This window comes from Artemia sp. Qi Xiang Cuo, chromosome 4, assembly GCF_049724085.1.
Source record: "Artemia sp. Qi Xiang Cuo chromosome 4, ASM4972408v1, whole genome shotgun sequence".
In the NCBI taxonomy this organism is placed as follows: domain Eukaryota; kingdom Metazoa; phylum Arthropoda; class Branchiopoda; order Anostraca; family Artemiidae; genus Artemia; species Artemia sp. Qi Xiang Cuo.
In genome coordinates, this window is record NC_142797.1 from 12,732,852 (window position 1) to 12,754,674 (window position 21,823).

The 21,823-nt window shown below is 34.4% G+C and overlaps 1 protein-coding gene across 1 annotated transcript in view; it reads right to left on the minus strand.

Moving 5' to 3' along the window:
• Positions 1-11,314: 11,314 nt before the first annotated feature.
• The window catches only part of LOC148952785 (fibroblast growth factor receptor-like 1), a 192,051-nt gene continuing 181,542 nt past the window's right edge, over positions 11,315-21,823 (minus strand). The window contains exons 10-11 of the mRNA XM_089087781.1: positions 14,539-16,775; positions 11,315-12,818 (exon numbers count right to left, since the gene is read on the minus strand). Coding sequence (XP_088943907.1) covers positions 16,258-16,775 — 518 coding nt within the window. The 3' untranslated portion in view covers positions 11,315-12,818; positions 14,539-16,257. The remainder of the gene's footprint in view (positions 12,819-14,538; positions 16,776-21,823) is intronic.

Consider the following 21,823-nt stretch of genomic DNA (forward strand, 5'->3'; position numbering starts at 1 on the left):
GGTAGCTGCGCTCTGATCACTTTGACTCTTAAAAAGGGCACTAGAACTTGTTATTACCAATCGAATGAGTCCCCTCCAAAGCATATACGACCACCCTTTTTATAAGAGCCTTATATGCCCCAAGGGCATAACTTACAACTCTTTCCCTGAGAGCTGTATGGGGGGGGGGGGGTTCTTAGACATAATTCGTAATAGACATAATTTACGAAACCTTCATATACGATGAATAAAATTTCTATCTCCAAATTTTGATTGGAGGTGTTGAGCGTAGAGGGGGGCTATTTGCTCTCAAATCACTTTGACTTTTATAAAGGGCACTATAACTTCTAATTTCAAATCTAATAAGCCCCATCTGATATTTATACGACCGCCCATTTAATAAAAATCTTATATGCCCTCACAAAATAAGTTATAACCCTATCCCCAGGGCGCAGGGGGGTTGTGTCATCCCTAGAGACGTTATTATATGTTCTTTGGATTATTTTGAAACGAATCTCTATCTCATAATTTTAATCAGATGCGTTTGGTGAAAGGAGGAGTTGTAGAAGAAGGGGGCCGATTAAATGCCGTTCATCACTTTTGAAATTTAAAAAGGAACTAGAACTTGCAACTTTCAACCAAATGAGCCTTTTCTAAAGTTAAACAACCATCCCTTCCATAAAAACCTTAAATACCCCCTGAGCATAACTTACAACCCTTGTCCCTAATCTCTGGGTTGTTTTTTTTTTACCCAAAAGCCGTGTTATATGATATTTAGACTGTTTTGAATAGACTGGCTATCTCAAAATTTCTATTAGATGCTTTTCAGGACAATACGATGTGTGTGTGTGGGGGGGGGAGGGTAGCTACCCTCCGATCACTTTGACTCCTAAAAAGAGTACTAGAGCGTCTGATTACCCATCCAATGAGCCCCCTTCGAAGTTTATGTGACCACGCTTTCTATAAAAATCTTGTATGCCCCCAGGGCATAACTTACAACCCTTGCCCTGAGGGCTGGGGGGGATTTTGTATCCTCAAAGACATAATTTACAGACCTTTCAAATATGTCGAACAAAATAGCTATCTCAAAATTTTGATTAGAAGTATTTGTGGAAATGCTGGGCGTGGGTGGGGGGAGGGAATTCGCTCTCTGATCACTTTCGACTAATAAAAATCCCTAGTGCTCTCAATTCCCCATTGAATGAGCCCTTTTTGAAGTTTCTGCTACAAAAACTTCCATAAAAACCTTATATGTCCCATGAGCATAACTTACGACCCTTGTCCTGACAGCTATGGGGGGGGGGGGGTTGTCATCCTAAAATACATAATTTCCAGGCCATTCAACTACGTTGAACAAAATGATCATACCTAAATGTTGATCGTTAATGTTTGGGGAAACGATGGACGTGGGAGGGGGTGATTCTCCCTCTGATTACTTTCTGATTATAACAAATTTTGATTGGGTGTGTTTGAGGAAATCGTGGGCGTGAAAGGGGGGTTAGTTGCCCTCCAATCACTTTCGACTATTAAAAACGGCACTGGTCCTTTCTATTTCAAATCAAATGAGCCCTTTTGAAGTACGACAACACTTTCTATAAAAACCTTGTATGCCTCCAGGGCAAAACTTAAAACTTTTGCCCTGAGGGCTGTGGAGGGGGGGGTGTCATCCTCAAAGACCTAATTTCCAGAACTTTCAACTACGTTGAACAAAATGGCTATCTCAAACCTTTGATTGAGTGTGTTTGGGGAAATGGTGGGCGTGAGAGGTAGGTTAGTTACCGTTCAATTACTTTCGACTTTTAAACAGGGCACTAGCCCTTTCAATTTCTAATCAAATAAGCCCTTTTTGAAGCTTCTACGACAACACTTTCTATAAAAAAAACCTTGTATGCCCCCAGTGCATTATTTACAATTATTGCCCTGAGAGCTTTGGGGGGGGTTGTCATCTTCAAAAACCTAATTTCCAGAACTTTCAACTACGTTGAACAAAAAGGCTATCTCAAGATTTTGATTGGATGTGCTCGGGGAAATGGTGGACGTGAGAGGCAGGCACGTACGCAGGAATTTGTTTCGGGAGGTGCCCAATTTGTTTCGGGGGGGGCCAAATCCTTCAAACCCATTATTCTAAGAGAAAAATCAGAAAATTATGGGAAAATGAAAAAAATCGTGAGATTTCGGGGGGGGGGGGGGTCGGGCCGGGAGCCCCTCCCCCTCTGCGTACGTCCCTGGTGAGAGGGGGTTAGTTGCCCTCTAATCACTTTCGACTGTTAAAAAGGGCAATAGCCCTTTCAATTTCCAATCAAATGAGCCCTTTTTGAAGTTTATACGACAACACTTTCTATAAAATCCTTATGTGCCCCCAGGGCATAACTTACAATCCTTGCCCTGAGGGCCCTGAGAGGGTTATCATCCTCAAAGACATCATTTCTGGACTTGTCAACTACGTCGAACAACATGGCTATCTCAAAATTTTGATTGAATGTGTTTTAGGAAATTGTGGGTGTGGGAGGGGGGTTAGTTGCCCTCCAATCACTTTTGACCACTAAAAAGAGCACTAGCCATTTCAATTTCCAATCGAATGAGCCCTTTTTGAAGTTTCTGCGACAACTTTTTCGATACGAAGTGCCCTGGTCTAAACAAAAAACAAAAAAATGATCCATTTTACCAACATCGTTCCTTAGTTAGACAGCGCTATTGCGCTGCCTATGATATGCTGTTATGTCTCTAGGCTTTTATGTGCAATAATAAGGTTGCACTCCCAGGTTAATTTTACTTAAAGAACAGAAATCAAAAAGAAAAAAAAGAACACGATTTATTTCCCCGTTTTTTTCCGTTGCCAAATATAATGACCACTACCGTTGTAATTATGCCTCAGTCCCCCCCCCCCCCCCGTATTTGAGCTAGAAATAGGCTATAAAAAAAATTATTTTGTGGATTTCATTTTTGATTAATAAGTATTTATCCTGAACAGGTGGTTAAACATAAAAAATAAGATTAGTTTCAAAACAAAACAACTACAAAATCATTTATCTTTTGTATATAGCCTAGGGTTATGTCTGGAATCTTTTTTTTTTTTAGACAAAAATTTCACAAATTCGAAAAAAAATTGTATTGCTTATTGTTATGTTTAGCCCCATCAGGAGGGGGGAGGACCAGGACGCAATGAGAATGACATTAGTATAAGACATTTTTTTTCTATGTAAATTTTTGTCCTATACTATAGATTAAACAAATATAGCTTATCCCCTTCTTAAGAAAACACAAAGCTATGATAACAAATTTATTACCTCATTACATTCAGAAAATCTCTTTTAAGGGATTTTCAATTTGATATTTGGTGATTTAGCATGGGAAGATAGGAATTGAAAACTTAGCAAAAAATCTAGTAACTTCAAAAAGAAAGTAGATATTTCAAAGAAAATTGAAAATTTTATAAGATTAATCTGCATTCCAATAGAACTCAAACAGAAATTTCTCTACAAGTGATAAATAATCAGCATCTTTTACATTCAAGAATTATTCAAAGCTAAAATCCGGTCTGTAGTAAATGGGCTTAGGCTGCCTTGGGAAATTACTGGTAAATTAAGCAGGTTAGTTGACTTAAATATGACAGGCCGATTGTCGGATAGACTGAAAGCGTGGCTTTAGTAGATATACCTATAATGGCTATGGTATGGATTTAGCCATCTGTGTCTTTAAAGCTCTAAATAAGCAGGCAGAGGCACATGTTTGCAGAAGATGAAATTCTTATTAAATAATGTTATGTATGTAGGTTTTTATGTTCAATAATAAGGATGCACTCCCAGGTTAATTTTGCTTATAGAACAGAAATACAATAGAAAAAATTAATTAAAAAATAAAATATTATATTTGGAAAAAACCTTTCCAAATATAATAACCACTGCCCTGGTAATTATGCCTCATTCCCTCCCATGGGCATCCATAAGCTGAATTTTAGGGGGGGGGGCTTACCTGGTCTAACCGGTACTTCCAATGCTGTATAATAGAAAACTTAAAACAAAATATAAAATATAAGGCAGCATCATTCATGCAGGGGGGAAGGTAGCCCTCCCTGCCCCCCCCCCCATACGGGTGCCTGACCCCCCCCCTATTAGAGTTAGACATAGCCCTAGGCTACCAACAAAAATTTTACTAATTTTGTGGATTTTGTTTTCTGCTTTCTACTTATTTCTAATGAGCCGGTGGTTCGAACCACAAAATAAAATTATTTTAAAAACAAAAAGACTACAAAAACATTTATCTTTTGTATATAGCCTATGGTTGTATCTGGAGTTTCTTTTTAGACAAAAATTCCATAAATTCAAAACTTTTCATATCACTTATTGTTATATTTAGCCTCATCAGGTGGGGGGGGGGAGGACCAGCTCGCAATAAGAATGGCATTGATAAATGGCATTTTACTTTTTTGAATGTAAATATTTTTCCTCATCATATTCATAGAATTTCTTTTAATGGATTTTCAGCAGGATTTTTTGGTGATTTAACATGAAAAGTTACGAATTGAAAACTATAATCGAAAAACCTGGCAACTTCAAGAAGAAAGTAGATATTTCAAAGAAAATTGAAAATTTGATAAGATTGATCTGCAATGAAATATAACTATAGCAGAAATTTCTCTATAAATGATAAATAATCAGCATCTTTTATGTTCAAAAATTATTCAAAGCTAAAATCCAGTCTGTAGTAAGTAGGCTTAGGCTGTCTTAGGAGAATACTGGTAGGTTAAGTAGGTTAGTTGGCTTTGATATGGTAGGCCTACTGGGGACAAAAATCTGCTTTCTTTACCCTACTCTTTATTTTAAAGTGCATGAAAAGGCAAGTGGGCTACAGTTTTGGGTCAAACAAAGTCAGCAAACGCCAGCTAGCTTTGATTATCTATTTTTTTTACACTTAGCACCAGTTTCAGCCCTTAAAGTTTCCTATGCCGTTTGGTCAGGTAACCCTATTTATGTCCAGGATTACCATTCCGCAAGACTGAATCATATTTTTTCATTAGCGAAAAGTACTATAAATAGAGCTATTAATGAAAATATTTTTTCTTATGTCTCTGCACAAACCGGACCACAGAGAACAACACAGAACAACATGAACATAATAGACCACATGGCGATAGGGCATTTACAGGGAGTGTTTATTTTGGAATTATAGCATTTCAGATTAATTTTACATATTCTATTTAGCTATCTAATGAGTTTGTTATTTCATATGTGACAATAGAGATTCCTGGAGTTTATCAAACATTGTATTTAATAGTTATTCTTTTTTCATTGTAAGTGAATGCCGCATAAAGTATACCCTGTACGCATGAATTGGTATGCTATACATCTGTCAGTCGAGAATGCAAAACCAAAGGAAGTTATTGCCAAAAACCTAGACATTAAAAAATATTATTAAACAGCTAAAATTATTATGGAACCAAAAATGTGCCTAGAATTTTTTCGGTGGGGTTGGGGCCCACCCCACTAATATTTTAATAATAAAATATTATTAAACAGCTAAAATTATTATGGAACCAAGAATGTGCCTAGAATTTTTTCGGTGGGGTTGGGGCACAAAAACTTAAAAAAAAATGCATCAAAAATTGGTTCATTTATATATATTTGTGTTACTAATTTTTGTTAGTTGGGTAAAAGTGGGGGTGGTTTGGGGGGAGAGGGGTTCAAAAGTTGCATTGCCCCTTGCATAGGCCTCGGGTATTATCAGAAGATAATCTTGTTAAAAAACTTGTTTTTTTTTATTTAATTTTTGAACGTTTTTGAATAAATGCAGGTTTTGATCTTGGCTCACCGTACATGAATAATTAAAAAAATTTGCATATTATTTTAATTTTACTTCGTTAAATGGCTTTCTCGAAAGTTGTTTCATTTTAATTACGAACGTTTTGATTAGTAATAAATATAAATAACTTACGAATTAACTTACGTAAAGAACTTCTTTATTCATAGATATTCAATACGTATATTAGGGGGTTCGCCCCTTAGTTAATATCTTGCTCTTTAAGCGAAAGTTCGAATTTTGTTTCAATTCTTTAAAAATTACCGCTTAATCACAAAGGCCGTTAATTAGAATAAATATCTATTATGAAAGTACTAAAAAATATTTGGCTTAAAGAGCGAGGTATTGACTAGGGGGTGAGCCCAATCATATATGTAATATTTCCTGTCCGTTTTAAGTTTTGATGTTGCTGCTGTTGCAGTTGAAAAAATTGTTTTTTTATATTTAATTTCTGATCTTCCCAAGTTTTAGAACTGCAACAGCAGCATCATCAAAACTTTAAACGAACAGAAAATATCAGATCGTTCTTTGAGCATTGAGATAACAATTCAAGCTCAAGGTTTGAGGGGGGCTGTTTTCCTCAAAATATTTTTATTCGGTTTAAGCTTTAACGTCACTCTTTACTTTCATTTAAAAAATTTTTCTTCTGATAAATTTTTTCAATTTTATTACGGTCGCTTAAATATTTTAGCAGTTCCCCTCAATCCCACACGCTTTACGCATTAAAATTTTTATTAAAATCAGGTACGTAAACAAGAGTTTTTTTAGAAAATAAATTGTTTTGGTTAGTCAATTAAGAGGCCCAGAGAAGCAATGGAAATTATAAATTTCGATGTGGAGGTCGAAGCCCCCACACTCCCCCAAGCCCCTGGCTACAATACTTTGCGAATAAAACATAATTTCAGCGTAAATTCTTTAAATCATTAATTATATTTCTTCTAAATATGAGGGAGGGTGCTATTTACGACAAAACCCCACTCTTTATGAAAAACCCAGGTTTTTATGAAAATACTGCGATTTAGAACAAATACTGTTTTCCTTTAAAAGCTAACAATACCTTATAAAAAAAAACTTTTAAAAACCACGTTTTACAAGTGGAGTAAAAAGGGTAAAATATTTATTTTTTTTGGGGGGGGGGGAGTTCTAAAGCATACTTTTGATATGCATACTTTGATTATTCAAAATATTTTGAATATTGTGAACTCTCTTAATCAACTTGTAAAAAATTTCTAATAATTTAAACGTGGTACGCGCTTTCAGCCATCTACATATTGATATCTAAATATGTAGCATACAAGCATAATTTTGTGAATGCCGTGGGTGACAAATTCACACTTCCTTATTTAAGTAAACTTGTATTTAGTTCATCAGTAAATTTTTCACTAAATTATTACTAAATTATTAGTTAAAATTATGAAATTATTCTCTATCCCACTGTATTTTTTTTTATGTTGTTAATTTTATTATCGTTTTTTTTTTCTTCGCCACCACATACATAATTAAATTTATTTACTACGTACTAATTTTAGCTTTTAACTCGTGTTATCCAATTAAAGGGTTAATGATAAAACACGGTTTTTATGGCTTGTCGTTTGCATTAAATTAGCTGGTTTGTTTATTGCTCACAATAATTCGATATGCCTTATGAATTGGTGATAGAAAATTTCCAGTTGCTACTTTGTGTTTTTGGTCATAAAAACAGAAGAAATGTATTTATATACACATTTTATAAAAAATTAAGCGAGCCCATTATTTCGAAGAAAATAATATAAAATATAATTAAAAAAATAATATGGAATGCAATTAATTTGAAGATTTGCTATATAAAAATAATATAGAAGCTACTAAATAATCTAAAAGCTAAAGATTCAATTAAAAGCTGTTAAACTATATTCAAATAGAAAAAAAACATCTTCCTATACGGTTGTTGCAAAGGGCGGCAAAATATTAAAGGGCAACAAAACAACTTAAAACATAAATACTAAAAAAACGAAAAAACATCAATAAAACAAAAAGGCTGCCATTTGTTTTTCTTTTCTTTTATTGTCGGTTCGTTCTAAAAAAAATAGTGGCAAAGAACAACCGTACACTGAGTTTTGGTCAAGACAGTTGTGGATGGATTGATTCAAAACGTGATGTGGCATTCTTACTAAATAAAACTGATTGGTTTGATCTGCCTTAGTTCCAATTCACTGAATCCCAATTTGGTATAAATGAAAAAAAATGTGACAGTAGAATCAGTAATGTGGAAAATAGGAAAGCTTATAGGAAACTCAAAGGAGAGAATCAGTTTTGGATTTTTTTTCGATTTATCTTTAAATATGCTACTCCAAAAGTATTATATGATGTCTTTTTCAAAGTAAGGATTATATCTCCCCCTCCCTCATTCGAACCGAACTGATGGATCCATTTTGTTCTAAATCTAATCCTTGGCTCTCCATTATCGCTATAAAAGGAAAACTGTGACAGAAGATTCACCTGTGTTGGAAATGTAGAAAGCCTCGTAGAAACCTCAAAGGAGAGAATTAGTTTTGGATTTCATCCAGTTTTATCTTTCAGAACTAGTTGAAGAGACAAAAGAACGAGGGTATTGATTAACAGTAAAAAACAAAGAGGAAGGGGGAATTTGACAATCTTTTTTTAATTGGATGTGACTTTATATCTTGCAGAGAAAATCTGAAAAAGCTTCATCGACAATTTGTGTTTTCTCATGCAATAGGGATGTGCTTGCTTTTATTTTGTCGTTTAGATTTCAGGGTTCTTGGGATCAATGGTGGCTCAAAAATTGTAAAAAGGAGGGTGTGCCTCTGGATAGAATCTTAAGGTCCGTTTTTATGTTGACAGAATCATATAACCATAAATAAAAGAAAATAAATATGAAATTAAACTATACCCGATCCATGTGTATTTTTTGTGTTTTCTTTTTAACTTAAGCCAGTGGGTCGCTCTTTATTAGGCTGTCACTACGGTAAACAGGATGTTCTGACTTTTATCTTTTATGTCAAACAGGCAACCTGAAAAATTAAATTGTTTCTTTCCTTCCACCCTTTTTCTTTTTCAAAGTGACTAGTAATTTCCATTGGAGCAAAGACTTGGGACTTTTGTCATTCAGTCTTTACACGAACCATATAAATGTAATCAGGAGGGGTCTGTTGCAGGTTTGTAAAATAAAAAGCTTTCTGGAGAGATATTTAACAGGGATTGAATAAGGATAGAATTTGTAGACAGGGATCAAGTTCACTGTGTGACTAGACTTAAAAGCTGATTCTGTGTCATATTTTGATACTCTCCTGATAGGGGTTAATGTAATTTTTCATTTAGAGGCTTTAGCCTTTCGTCAATCCGGTGATTACTTTTTAAGAAGGGGCAGATAAGCAAATATTTATGTTTTAAACATCCCCTTTTCCTATGTATATGGTTGCAATTGGTGATTAAAGGTAGCACTCTAGCCTTACCTACAGCAAAACGCAATGTTTCTCTCGTGAATTAATTTTTTCGCCCGGCCACTTCACATGGAAGGGGTGATCAAAGATAGCTGGGAATGAGCTTATTAAATTGGATATTGAAAGGTTCTAATGCTTTTTTTGAAGAGTTGAAAGTGATTGCAGGCTTGGATGACCCTTTTCCATAGTCTGTTTGGCTAGCCCACCCTTTAAGTAACCTCTCATTACATCTAATAAGATTTTCGGGACAACTATTTTGTTCTGAACAGTCAAAAATTTCAATAACTATACCTCTGGGGATGACATCAGCCACCACACCCCAAGGGTTGTATTCTAGGAAGATCCTGATGCAAAATGACAGACTGGAGGGGAGGATACTGGTTCACGTAAAAACGGGTTCCGAAATAGGGCCAAGAACCCAGTTTGTCTGAATGGCTTGAAACTTAACATTGTAAATCCTTGGACCAACAGGATCCGAATATACAAAAACAATTTTAGTTTTGGGACAAAAGTCTCAGGGGAAACGAGACCCCAAAAGGAGTCAAATTTTTTCCAGTCAACTAGAAAATTATATGGTCAGGCCCTGATGTACACACGGGGGTCTTGGGGCCTGCACCCTCCCCACCAAAATTCCAATCTTCACAAACTTCTAGTTACATTTTATTCAAATTAGTCAATACAATTTCTTTTTTATTATTCTCCCTTCCCCCCTCAAAAAACACAATGCCATATTAGTAGACTACCCGTCCTCCAGTCATTGAGCCATGGAGACTCCAATGCAAGAGAAAAAATTGATTACCCCGGAAATAGAGCCTAAAATTTTTCTAGTTCAGTAATGCCCCCCCCCCCAAAAAAATGGCCCTTAAATAGCCCAAAAGATTGTTTTCCAATTGGCTTGAAACTTACAACGATTGTTGCCTCGGCTAAGATGGCCACTGTGTTTTGTTTAAAGGTGGGAGTATGTTAGGGATTCGTATATTGGTCAAAAACATTGTTCTCCTTGAGATATCTTAAACTTGCAGCCTTAGATCCATGGACCAAGAGGAACTTAACACAAACGAAGTAGTTGAGGACATAGTTCCCCAATTGAAGTCTTTTCCAAACGAGATTGTGCTAAGAAAATTTTTCAGCCGGAATAATCCACAAAAAATTTTCCGGGGGAATTTTTTTTAGCGAAAATGGAATCGTCTGGGGGAATTTCTCTGGTGGGGGATATATTGCATGGGGAAAAATTTCCGTGGGGGGATTTTACGTGGGGGAAGAAATTTTTCATGGAGGAGGAACCAAATTTCCCGGTATATTTAAAAAAACGATCAGAACTTAAATTAGGAAAACGAGTTTTTAACTGAAAGCAAGGAGTGTCGTCAAAACTTAACGAACGTAAATTATGGCGTGAATGAGGGGGATATCGCCCTCCTCAATACCTCGCTCTTTACGCTAAATTTTGACTTTTTTGTCCCGTTTCTTTAAGAACGACTCCTGAACACTAGGGTCGTTTAATTTGTACAATAAGAAGCTTTTTCTTTTTAGTATTAAAAAGCTTTATCTTGAAGACAGAGGTTTTGAGGAGGAGCTGATCCTCCTCATATAGGTAATCATTTTTGTTCGTTTTAAGTTTTGATGTTGCTACTTGCTTTCAGTTTAAAAACTCGCTTTTTTTACTTAATTTGCATACAGACTGAAAGACGCCATGCGCTACTTGTGATCATCCAATATGCCAAGTTTGGCGCAAGCATCACAGTTTGGCAACTCCTTTCAATCACCCTAAACCATTATTCTCAACTACTTGCATAAATTTAAAGGAAATGATGAAGTTACAGAATAAAAAAAAAATATCCCCACAAGTTTACCGTGTTTTCGAAGACTATATTAAGATTACACTTTTGTAACAGCTAACACTGATCCGCATGATAGGGCTGAGCTGGTATATAAAAAAGTCCTTCGGCTATGGATAAGATGGTACACGTATTCTAAATACGTTAGAAGATCCATTTCATGGATAAAAACTAACAAATTGTTGTTAACGAAGCTTAAAAAATTGTAACATTTTTTAATTATAAATGTATAAATAACACACAATTTCACAAGTAGAATTCTGACTAGCCAACACACGCGTTATATTAATGCAAATAATGTAAAATAGTAGTAATAAATATTTATCTATAGGCTAATTGTAATTTATACGTAGCAATAAATATCACAACAATATCCTAAATTATAAGCTGAGCAAGCAATAATAAATACTATTTTTGTATTATTAATATGAGCATTAAAAAAAAGAAGTTGTTGCAACAAACATACCCAATGAAAAAGTAGATTTTAATATGAAACTATAAAATTTCTTTATTTAACTGATCAGTAAGATCTATTGATAAAGCTTCAAAATACCAAGGCCATGAAAATAAAAACGTTTTTTGCCCTTTCCCCACTGAACCAGTCCTAGGTCTATTCATACTTGAAAGTCACGACTTTTTAACATTTTATTTTGATTGTTCCGAAGCTATAACATTTTAGGGCAGTATCATATTTTCGTCAGTGTTGCTATCTTTAACCACTAAAGTAAATAAATAATAAATAATGAATAATGATTATTTGTTAGTTAGGTTTGACAACGTCTTTCGCTAGTAAAAATTTAAACATTAGCAATTTATTGATGCAAAAATAAAATTACATCCTCAAAAGAAAGGTAAACCTTCTTAAACTGTTTGTTGCCAATTTTTTTGCTTATTTTTGCTAATGTTTCGTCTACATTTTTTTCCTTTAAATTAGACACCCGCTAATACCAATAACTGTCTAACTGCATAAGAAAGTTTATTTGTTAAAAAAAAAATATTTTCCTAATTTTTTAAAATGATATATGGTCGAGTAAACTGCCACTTAACTGACCCAAAACATGCTGATTTCATTTTCACTATCCTTATTAACCTAGTATTAGGTATTGATACTGCCACTTAACGAACCCAAAACAAGCTGATTCCATTTCAGCTGTCCTTAGTAGCCAAGCAATATTTTTGATAAATTACTAACATCTAGTGAAACCTGGACATTCAAAAACCCATTAAGTCGTTTGTATTTTTGTTTTAGTTAGTTTTGTTTTTCGATCAGCAAGAGCTATTGATAAAGCGTCAAGGGGAAGTAATAAAAGCCATTGAAAAATCTGGACATGAAAAAGTTAAAGGATAATGAAAAGTGGAGTAATATAAGATTTGATATCTAATATATATTTTGAAATATATTAATATATATTATTAACATATTTTATAATATATTTAATAATGTAATTTTGTATACCATAAGACTGTAAAAGCTTTTTATTAATAAATAATAGTTCAATTATTGTGCTATCATTATTGGTAAAACCCTATTTGAATAAGCTACAGAAGTTGACCCGTTGAGAGGTCACTTCGACTAAGTCCATAAACAAACAGAGCAGAGAATCAAAGTAAGATTTAGTTCTGGTTTTGATTTCAATACGCACATAGCATATTTAGTTGAAATATGTGGTTTGATTGGTTGGTTCTTATGTAACTGGCCATAGAGAACGGCCTGAAGTGTTTTTTTTAGGTTGGACTTAGTCAAATTAGTCTTTAAATAAATTATCTGAAAAAAACTACGTTTTCTAAAGAGTTAAAGAGGCTGAGTTACAAGGTCGAACCTTAAAACGGACTGGGATTAGGAGGCACTGGTGGGGGTCGACAACCCCCCAAAGTCCCCACTTTCGCAGCCATTAAATATAGAAAATAAATTTCATTAAACTGAAAGTAAGGAGCGAGATTAAAACTTAAAACGAATAGAACTTATTCCGTACATGAAAGAGGCTGTGCCCTTCTCAACGCCTCGCTCTTTACGCTAAAGTTTGACTTTCTCACAACTCTTTTTTTAAACAATAAAAACTTTAGCGTAAAGAGCGAGGCGTTGAGGAGGGCACAGCCTCTTTCATATACGGAATAATTTCTGTTCGTTTTAAGTTTTAATGTCGCTCCTTACTTTCAGTTTAAAGAAATTTTTTTTATATTTAAAGGCTGCGAAAGCGGGGGGTTTGGGGGTGGTAGCCCCCCAACTGTGCCTCCTAATCCCTGTACGTTTTAAGGTTCGACCTTGTAACTCAGCCTCTTTAACTCTTTAGAAAACGTAGTTTTTTTCAGATAATTTCTGCACGTTTTTGTACAGTTTATTACTTATTATTGCTTGACTAGCTGTTAGCTGATTGTGTCAGGAGTTAAAGTTGGGGGGATGCCGCCCCCCAAACCCCCCGCTCTTGAACAATCTTGGGTTAAGGCTTTTAATTCCTGAATACTCAAATCACGTCGTACAGGGTGCCTCCTAATCCCTGTACGTTTTAAGGTTCGAACTTGTGACTCAGCCTCTTTAACAGCCCCCCAACTGTGCCTCCTAATCTCTGTACGTTTTAAGGGTTGACCTTGTAACTCAGCTTCTTTAACTCTTTAGAGAACGTAATTTTTTTCAAATAATTTAAAAAATAAATTGAGTTTCTTTTCAAAGTATATAAAAAGTTGCTCTGATGGTGAATCGAACCCGGGTTTTCCGCCTGAAAGTCGGGAGTATCAGCCGCTGGACTGTACAAACACAATAGTAATTGTTGTTTAGCAAATTGAAGCTATTTTTGACGCAAGCAAATTCTCAAAAATCTTGATATGTGTTTTTTGGAAAAACGGGAAGGAGTAATCAGATTGAGCTGAAATTCCGAGGATAAGTTTCCAAGCCCCAGGACAGCTTGTACTCTAAATTTCCTCCCCATCCGACAACGTGAAAGGGGGGGTTGTGGTGGGTAAAATTAACATCGGCTAATATAGGAAAACGAGGTTTTTCGTAAATGTAAATTCGGGGGATAATTTTTTCGGTCTGAAAATATCAACCGGCCCTACAAGATCGAATTCTGCGTCAAATGAGTCCTCATTCAACCGGATCCGTGGCCAACTGGGGCCTGTAGGCGTGGCTAAGAAAAAAAAAAGAAATGAATTTTAAGTGGCTATATTTGTTTTTTTGAAAACAGGGAAGGAGTGATCGGATTGAGCTGAAATTTCGAGGATAAGCTCCCGGGCCCTAGGAAAGCTTAACATCTAAATTTCAGCCCAATCGGACAACGTTAAAGGGGGGCTGTGGTGGGAGGGTCGAAACTTCCGGCCCAGTTTATCCCATGAAGATAAAGTCGGAGGAGGATGAAATTTTGCAAGTTTCTTAGTTTGAGCTTGGGCTACAAAATATGATTACCGCCGTCTCTCTACGACCTCTAGGACCTGAAATCGCTTAACATTATGGTCGCCTCTTTATAGAGGCACAAGTGTGCCTCCTTGATTACTTTTCTTTCTTCGGCAAAATAAATTGTCACTATTAGACTTAAAATCATTTTAGTTCTTTGACAAAAAAACCTTTGGAATAAATTTATTTTTTTAAATGGACTTTTTAACATTAAAAAACTAATTTTCAAAAAAGTTTATCTATATAAAAATTTATTTATAAAAATTGGACTTGAGAACACTGGCTTCTCTGTCGTTGACCATTGATTTTCATTTTTATCACCAACAAACAAGAAATAATATTCTTAAAAAAACAGTTTTCTCTGATTGCTCCAGGAACTTGGATTTAATACTGTGAAGGAAGAGTCAATGTTGCCCCAACCTTAGAGAGAGAGACATCATTTGCCGAAATGCTTGGAGAGGGGGTAGCAAAAAAAACTTTAAAGACTGACTGGTCATTCTTACCCCATTTTCTTGCACTTTTACCAGCCAGAATTTTATAAATTCAACTACTTTGCAGCTTCCAGCCCTTAGCATCTTCTTCCTACATTGAGTTCTTTTATTCTTTAAAGTAGAACTATTATATTATAATTTCTTCGGAATTTATAAATTTCAATAACTTAAAATTTAAGCATTAATTAGATATCCAACGAAATATTTAAATGCTTTAGCATATTTAATACAAATATTTTAATAAAATAATATTCAAAGAAAGTGAAAAAAAAATTATAGAAATAAATTTTGAAAAAAAAAAAAAATAAATTAAAGTACAGTAAATAAAAAATATATGAAATAAAATGTTTAAACATAATACTTGGACAAAGGAAGCTAAAAATGCAAAACAATTTGTCTGCAGTTGTGCTTACTTTATCGGTTCACCCTGCAGCAAGCTGAGACAGTCTTGGATACACGCACTGGAAATCAATTCCTCCAGAACAGAGGCTCAAGCTCCAGAAAAAAAAAACTGTGTTTTATCAAGCATTTCAATGCTAGGAAACGTGGGTAAACAAGGTGATTTATACCTTTCACACTAAACCAATATGGTCTTACAAATTATTTACATTTGGTGAATATTCACTGTCTTTAATTCTGTTAGGCTACTCTTTCTTCTTTAAGCTTTTGGTTTTGGACTTGATTCCCTTGAAGGCTCAACCAAAGACTAAATAAGCTCGTTCCAATTTAAACAGGGAAATCATCAAAATCTTATAGAGCCTCTGAATGCCGATGTTCCTGGCCCTTATCGCATCCAGTGTCATCAGTAGTAATGATGGCATTTAAACTTTCAACGTTAAATCTATAAAGAGATTTAATCTCTACACTAATACAGCCTCTGATGCACTCAATGGTCTCATCACTTTCTAAATAGGGAAGCCATCAACGCTTAAAACTATTTTAGGCCACCAATGATTCTAACACTTTAAAGGCTGAGTCTTTTAGGGATTCTGCTATTCCAGGGTCTGATGCACCAATATGAGAGTGTTGGGGCTTATAGTGTCTAGTATAGCAATGTCAATACTTTTAAGGAAAGCAGGACATTGATAATGCTGACAGTTTTAAAGGCCAAATTATTAGGAATTCTGCTGTTCTATGCCCTTATTTACCACTGAGAGAGTGTCGGGGCTCATATTGTTTACAATAGGAAAGTAATCAATACTTTATACGATATAAAGACACTGATGTTACTGAAACTTAAAGGTAAAATCTTTAAGACTTTTGCTGTCCCATGCCCGGATATATCACGGCAGCCCAGGGACTTTTGGAATAGGTAATTCATCAATGTTTCAAACAACATCAGGGCATCGACGATGCTGACACTTTATATACCCCGTAGAACTAGATGTATCCTGACTTAAGTGACCGAACGACTTATAACTGTTTCCACCAGGTAGTATATAAGTTGGTGTGTTCCTACCCCCATAATTGTCTCTAAGCAAAGGATAAGACCCAGTGTAAGGAACTTGAACGGGGTCGAGATACCCATTTTGATCACTTGCTGGGTATCTTGAGTCTCTGTAAGTCACTTGTGGATAAACTACCCTTTTTTCACGCTGATGAATGCAACTGTCAATCGGTACTGCATAATGTCCCTCCGTTAGATTAGACGAAGGTGTGGGTAGGCAAGGGGTTGTTTGTTCGTTAGGCAGTTGATATTGACGTATAGGTGTTTTTGTTTTGAATCTGCTTCTGATGATGCAATATACACAAAAAGCAACTATTCCTATTAGTGCTATACTTGCAATAGGCAGGACAATTATTGATGTTGAATCAAGACCGGAAGTCTGTCCTGGAACGAGTGGGCCTGCAAGAAAATAGCTGTTATTTAACAATAATTACATATCGTGTATGTCTACTAGTAAGTTCGATTTTTGTTGTATTGTTCTTGTTTTGTTAGTGTTATTGTTAGTGTTCTTGTTTGTTATTTTTTATTGTTATTGTTTTGTTCTTGTATTGTTCTTGTTAACAATAATTACATATCGTGTATGTCTACTGATAATTGCAATTTTTGCTGTATTGTTCTTATTTTTTTATTGTTATTGTTAGTGTTCTTGTTTGTTACTTGTTATTGTTATTGTTTTGTTCTTGTATTGTTCTTGTTAACAATAATTATATATCGTGTATGTCTACTAATAATTGCGATTTTTGCTGTATTGTTCTTGTTTTGTTATTGTTATTGTTAGTGTTCTTGTTTGTTATTTGTTATTGTTTTATTCTTGTATTGTTCTTGTTAACAATAATTACATATCGTGTATGTCTACTAATAATTGCAATTTTTGCTGTATTGTTCTTGTTTTGTTATTGTTATTGTTAGTGTTCTTGTTTGTTATTGTTATTGTTTTGTTCTTGTATTGTTCTTGTTAACAATAATTACGTATCGTGTATGTCTACTAATAAGTGCGATTTATGTTGTGCTATTTCTGCTTTTGGAATATTCCTCCAATTCTGTTGTTGTATAGTGGGTAAAAAATAAATTATTATTATTAATATTATATATAGCACAGATGGATAAAGGTCTACGTAGTGATATACAGTATATTGATGATAAGATAAATATGTTGTCCCCGAGGGTCACTCGTATGCCTATATTTTATGGTATTGGTACTGGTACTGGTATTTTATGGTATGGTATGGTATTGGTATGGTATCGTATTTTATCTTTTTTTTTAAAGCCAACTTTAAATTATGCTACAACAATTAAAGATTAAAATCTGACATACATATTAATTTCAGTAAACACTTCATATTTACACAGTTAATAAAACTTAATATTTATTAGCGTAAAGGAGACAATCAACAATAACCTATTAAAGTAAAAAGAAAAAAATATTTGAAGTGAGGAGTGGAATATAAATGTATGAATTATATTCAATATATTAGTAATAGCCTATGGGCAAAAGTAAGATGGTACTCCATAGCTTATATTAGAAATTAAAAAGATTTATTACAAATTGGCTGTTAGTAAATTATTTAATTTCGAGACCGTAAACAAAGCTTCTTGTAATAGAAAACATTTTTCACTAGATAGTTAACGTGTATTTAACTTTTTGGTTACTATGGGCCACAGTTTATAGAATTATCCAGTATGATCATTCTCTATCTCACCCATTATAAAAACCCGGACTGGGATGCAAGTGCTCCGGAGAACGTTTTTGCAGATATAAACATAAGCGAAGTCAGATCTTTTCATGGGTAGACAAGTCAGACAGTGATCTAATCGTAAACAAGTGGAAACCCGCTGTTACGAATAATGCACTTTGTTGGAAACAATCGGAAACATCCATCCCGCTAATGTAGAAATAAGTGGGAGGAGCTTTTTGTTCGCACCGAGAACGAAGACCAGAAATGATCTGCGATAAACTTACTGGATAATTCTATAAACTGTGCTATGGGCTGTGGTAGGTTATTTACTAGGTTGCCTCTACTGCGGAAACCATAATTGAAGGCAGGTGATAATTTAGAGATTATAAAGATTAGCTAACATGCATGAAGTCTGCTCCTAAAGTAAGGCAAAAAGACAACGTTGTAAATGCTTCAAAAAATTTAAGACGTAGCTGAATGAATAAAAAAATTAAATATGGACAAATGTTTAGCTAGGTTCTGTTTCAAACTAGATTTCTAAGATATGTTTATCCTGCCACCAGAGTTGGGGTCAAATCGGTTCATGCATTGGTAAAAAATTATAATTGGTAACTTATCTTAAATATCAATCTTTTTCCAGCTATAAAAAAAAAATAAAAAATTTATTTTCGGGTATCTCTACCCGAATCTATGTGGAAATCGAAACGTCACTCGGTAAAAAAAAGAAAATACAGACAAAAATTTTGGCTAGCTTCTATTTTGAACCAGATTTTTAGAATTTCATTTTCCTACCGCCGAAGTTGTGTGACACATTAGTAAAATACATTCGTGGTAAGCTATTTTGAATTGAAGTCTTTTTTCTCAGCAATTTTTTAAGAAGACTTTAGAAAATTTTACTTTCAATCAGACATCTCAGCTTCAATCTACATGGCCATATTGGCTGTTCGGTTCTGCCTGGCAAAATTTACCGTCACCTGTTACAATTTAGCTGTTTGCCGTCACCAGTCAGAAATATGGACAAACATTTGGCTAGCTTCTACTTCCAACCAGATTTTTAGAATTTCTTTTTCCTACCACCAAAGCTGTGCGACGCAATTTTGTAAGAAGTCTTTTAAAAATGTATTTTCAATCAGACATCTAAGCTTAAATATGCACAGCCATATTGGCTGTTTGGTTCTGTTTGACGAAATTTACCGTCACCTGTTAGAATTTATCCGTTTACCGTCACTAGTCAGAAATTATACACACAAGATTTTGGGTGTGAGCGATATTATTATTATTATTAGATTATTATTTGTTAGTTACCTATATTTACAAAAGACTAAATTCTCTTTAAAGAGCTAATTGAGTTTTTAATTTTGATTTGAGCTTCTTTATAAAAAGGTAACGTAAAGCTCATGAAATATAGTAAATTATGTTAATTTTTAAAAAAGAAAATTAAAGAAATAGTGATCAAGTGTCATAGTTTTTTAAAGCCAGCGAAAATGCTAGACACAAAACAGATATTGGTTTGTTTCGTCCAGTATTTTTGTTGGCCATAAACCCCCATTCTCAATCTTCATTTCTTTAATTTTATTTTTCACTATGGCAGGCCAATATTGGTTTACGGAATTAGCTACGTTGATTTTGAAGCATAAACTCAAAATTGGAATTTAAAACTAAAAGAGTTCTTTACAAGAAATATAAAAAAATATGAATATTAAAAACATAACTTTTAAACTTGAATTTTTTGGACTGGTGTTATTTTTAAGAAATCCTGAATCGTTATAATAAAAGTTGAGGACCGGAAAAACAGTAAGATGTCGTACTTTACAAAGAAATAATATAAGAAACAAAGATACAATAGGTCATAGACAGATGGACCTTTAACTAAATCACCAATTTATTTAAAAATATTCTCGCGAAAAAAATAGTGCCCTCCTTCATAAGCCCTTTTTTATAAAAAATATTATTGTTCTAATCTGGAAAATCCAGGACCAGATATTTTGGGAGAGGGAATACTCATTTTTTTTTTTTGTCTCTCTGGTCACTTAGGGGCAATCCCTATGACAATCAAGCAGGTGCACAACCCGGGTCCTTTAATCGACTATCCTTCACCAATTTGCAGTAACAATCAAAAATCCAAAGCACAAAACATCGTTCTCTGTGAGTGGATTAGGCTAGGCCTACTGTATGATATTGATCAATACTAAAAAAAAAACAAGAATTTTCAGGATTGTTTTGAGTAAACTGAATTTTCCCAAAACAAAATTTCAGAAGGCTGCAGCAAAAGACTAAAAGCTAGGAGGAAAATTTGCAAATAGAGCTGAGACTTATATCAGGTTCAATTTTAGGAGGGGAAAGGCAATTAAAAAAATACACGAATGAGTGCGAGCCATGTAGGAGATATAGAGCAATGTGTGATGAATTGTAAAAACTGTAACATTTAGGAGGGAGGATTGGGTCTGAAGGCCCTCTCCCCGATAGTTGATCCCAGAAAAACGAATATCATTATATTTTTAAAGGATTGTTAGCCAAATTGGAAAGTACCGCAAATTATCTTGAATCGTCCCAGAGAAAGAACAGTTTTAGCTGTTTATGCCCGAAAAGCTACCTGTGGCAGCCGGGGTAGGATACCATTTTACCATACAAAAACAAACATATGTAGCAATTGTTTCTGAAATTCAAGATAATGTCCCTCAAATTTTGAATTCAAGCAATACATAATTGACCCACCTTCTAAGAAAAAAATTTGAATTTCAGCATAATTCGAAGGTGACCTAGGTTAGCTAGGGAGTTCCTCCAGAGGGTGGGGGATATACTGTTTTGTGTCAAAGCTTACCTAAACTCGTATTCTCAAGAAATAATTTATAGAAGGGGTGCGTTTGATATAAGTTGGTTAATACTCAGCATTAGAGCTCCTATCTAACTCTAACCCCCACCTCCCGACTCGACATACATGGAATCTACTACTGACAATGTAATTTCAAGGTTTTGATCAATGCAAAAAAAGTGCGATGCCATTGCAAAAAACAAAATAGAAAAAAAGTATGATATCATCGACTAAAAAAGTTGCATATTAGTCTCTACGGGAGACCTTTAGTAGAGTATAGTATCCAACTTTATTAGCTATGGAAAGATTACGGTTCATGTCAAAACTTAAATCTATAATTCGATCTCACAATTCATTACTCATCGATAAAGACACGATTGGGAAGTATATATACATATACATCACTCCATGATAAAATCATCAGCATTTCTACAAACTACCGAACGAATAAAAAGAAAGATTAACCTGGCCATATGCAAAGACACAAAGACGGAAATAAGTTTGTTTCTTCCAAATTTGGAAAACTCTTTGCCAAAATAAGATAAATCACAAAATATATGGCGAAAGAAATTTCGGATGATAAAATAACTACCATTTGATGGGTGCCCTCCAACAAAGCCAACTGAAAACTATAAAACTAACTTCTAACTGAGTTAGCGTATGACGTATACCGAGTAGCGGTTCCACAAATGACAAGTTATTCTTTATAAAGAAGCCAAATACTTAATTAAGTTCTTTTGTCTTGATTACATAAACAACAAGTTTTTTCAAAGGAAAGTAAATAGTGACAAAAAATGAATATCTTTTACTTCATAAAAACTTACAGTTCATGACAATATAGCACAAATCATACCCCTAAGAATTGCTATCGCCTCTGTTTTCTTAGCATTAATTTGTGCTTAAATTTAGCCAGTAATTAGATATTTTTCTAGTCAGTAGAGTAGATATTTTGTTAGATA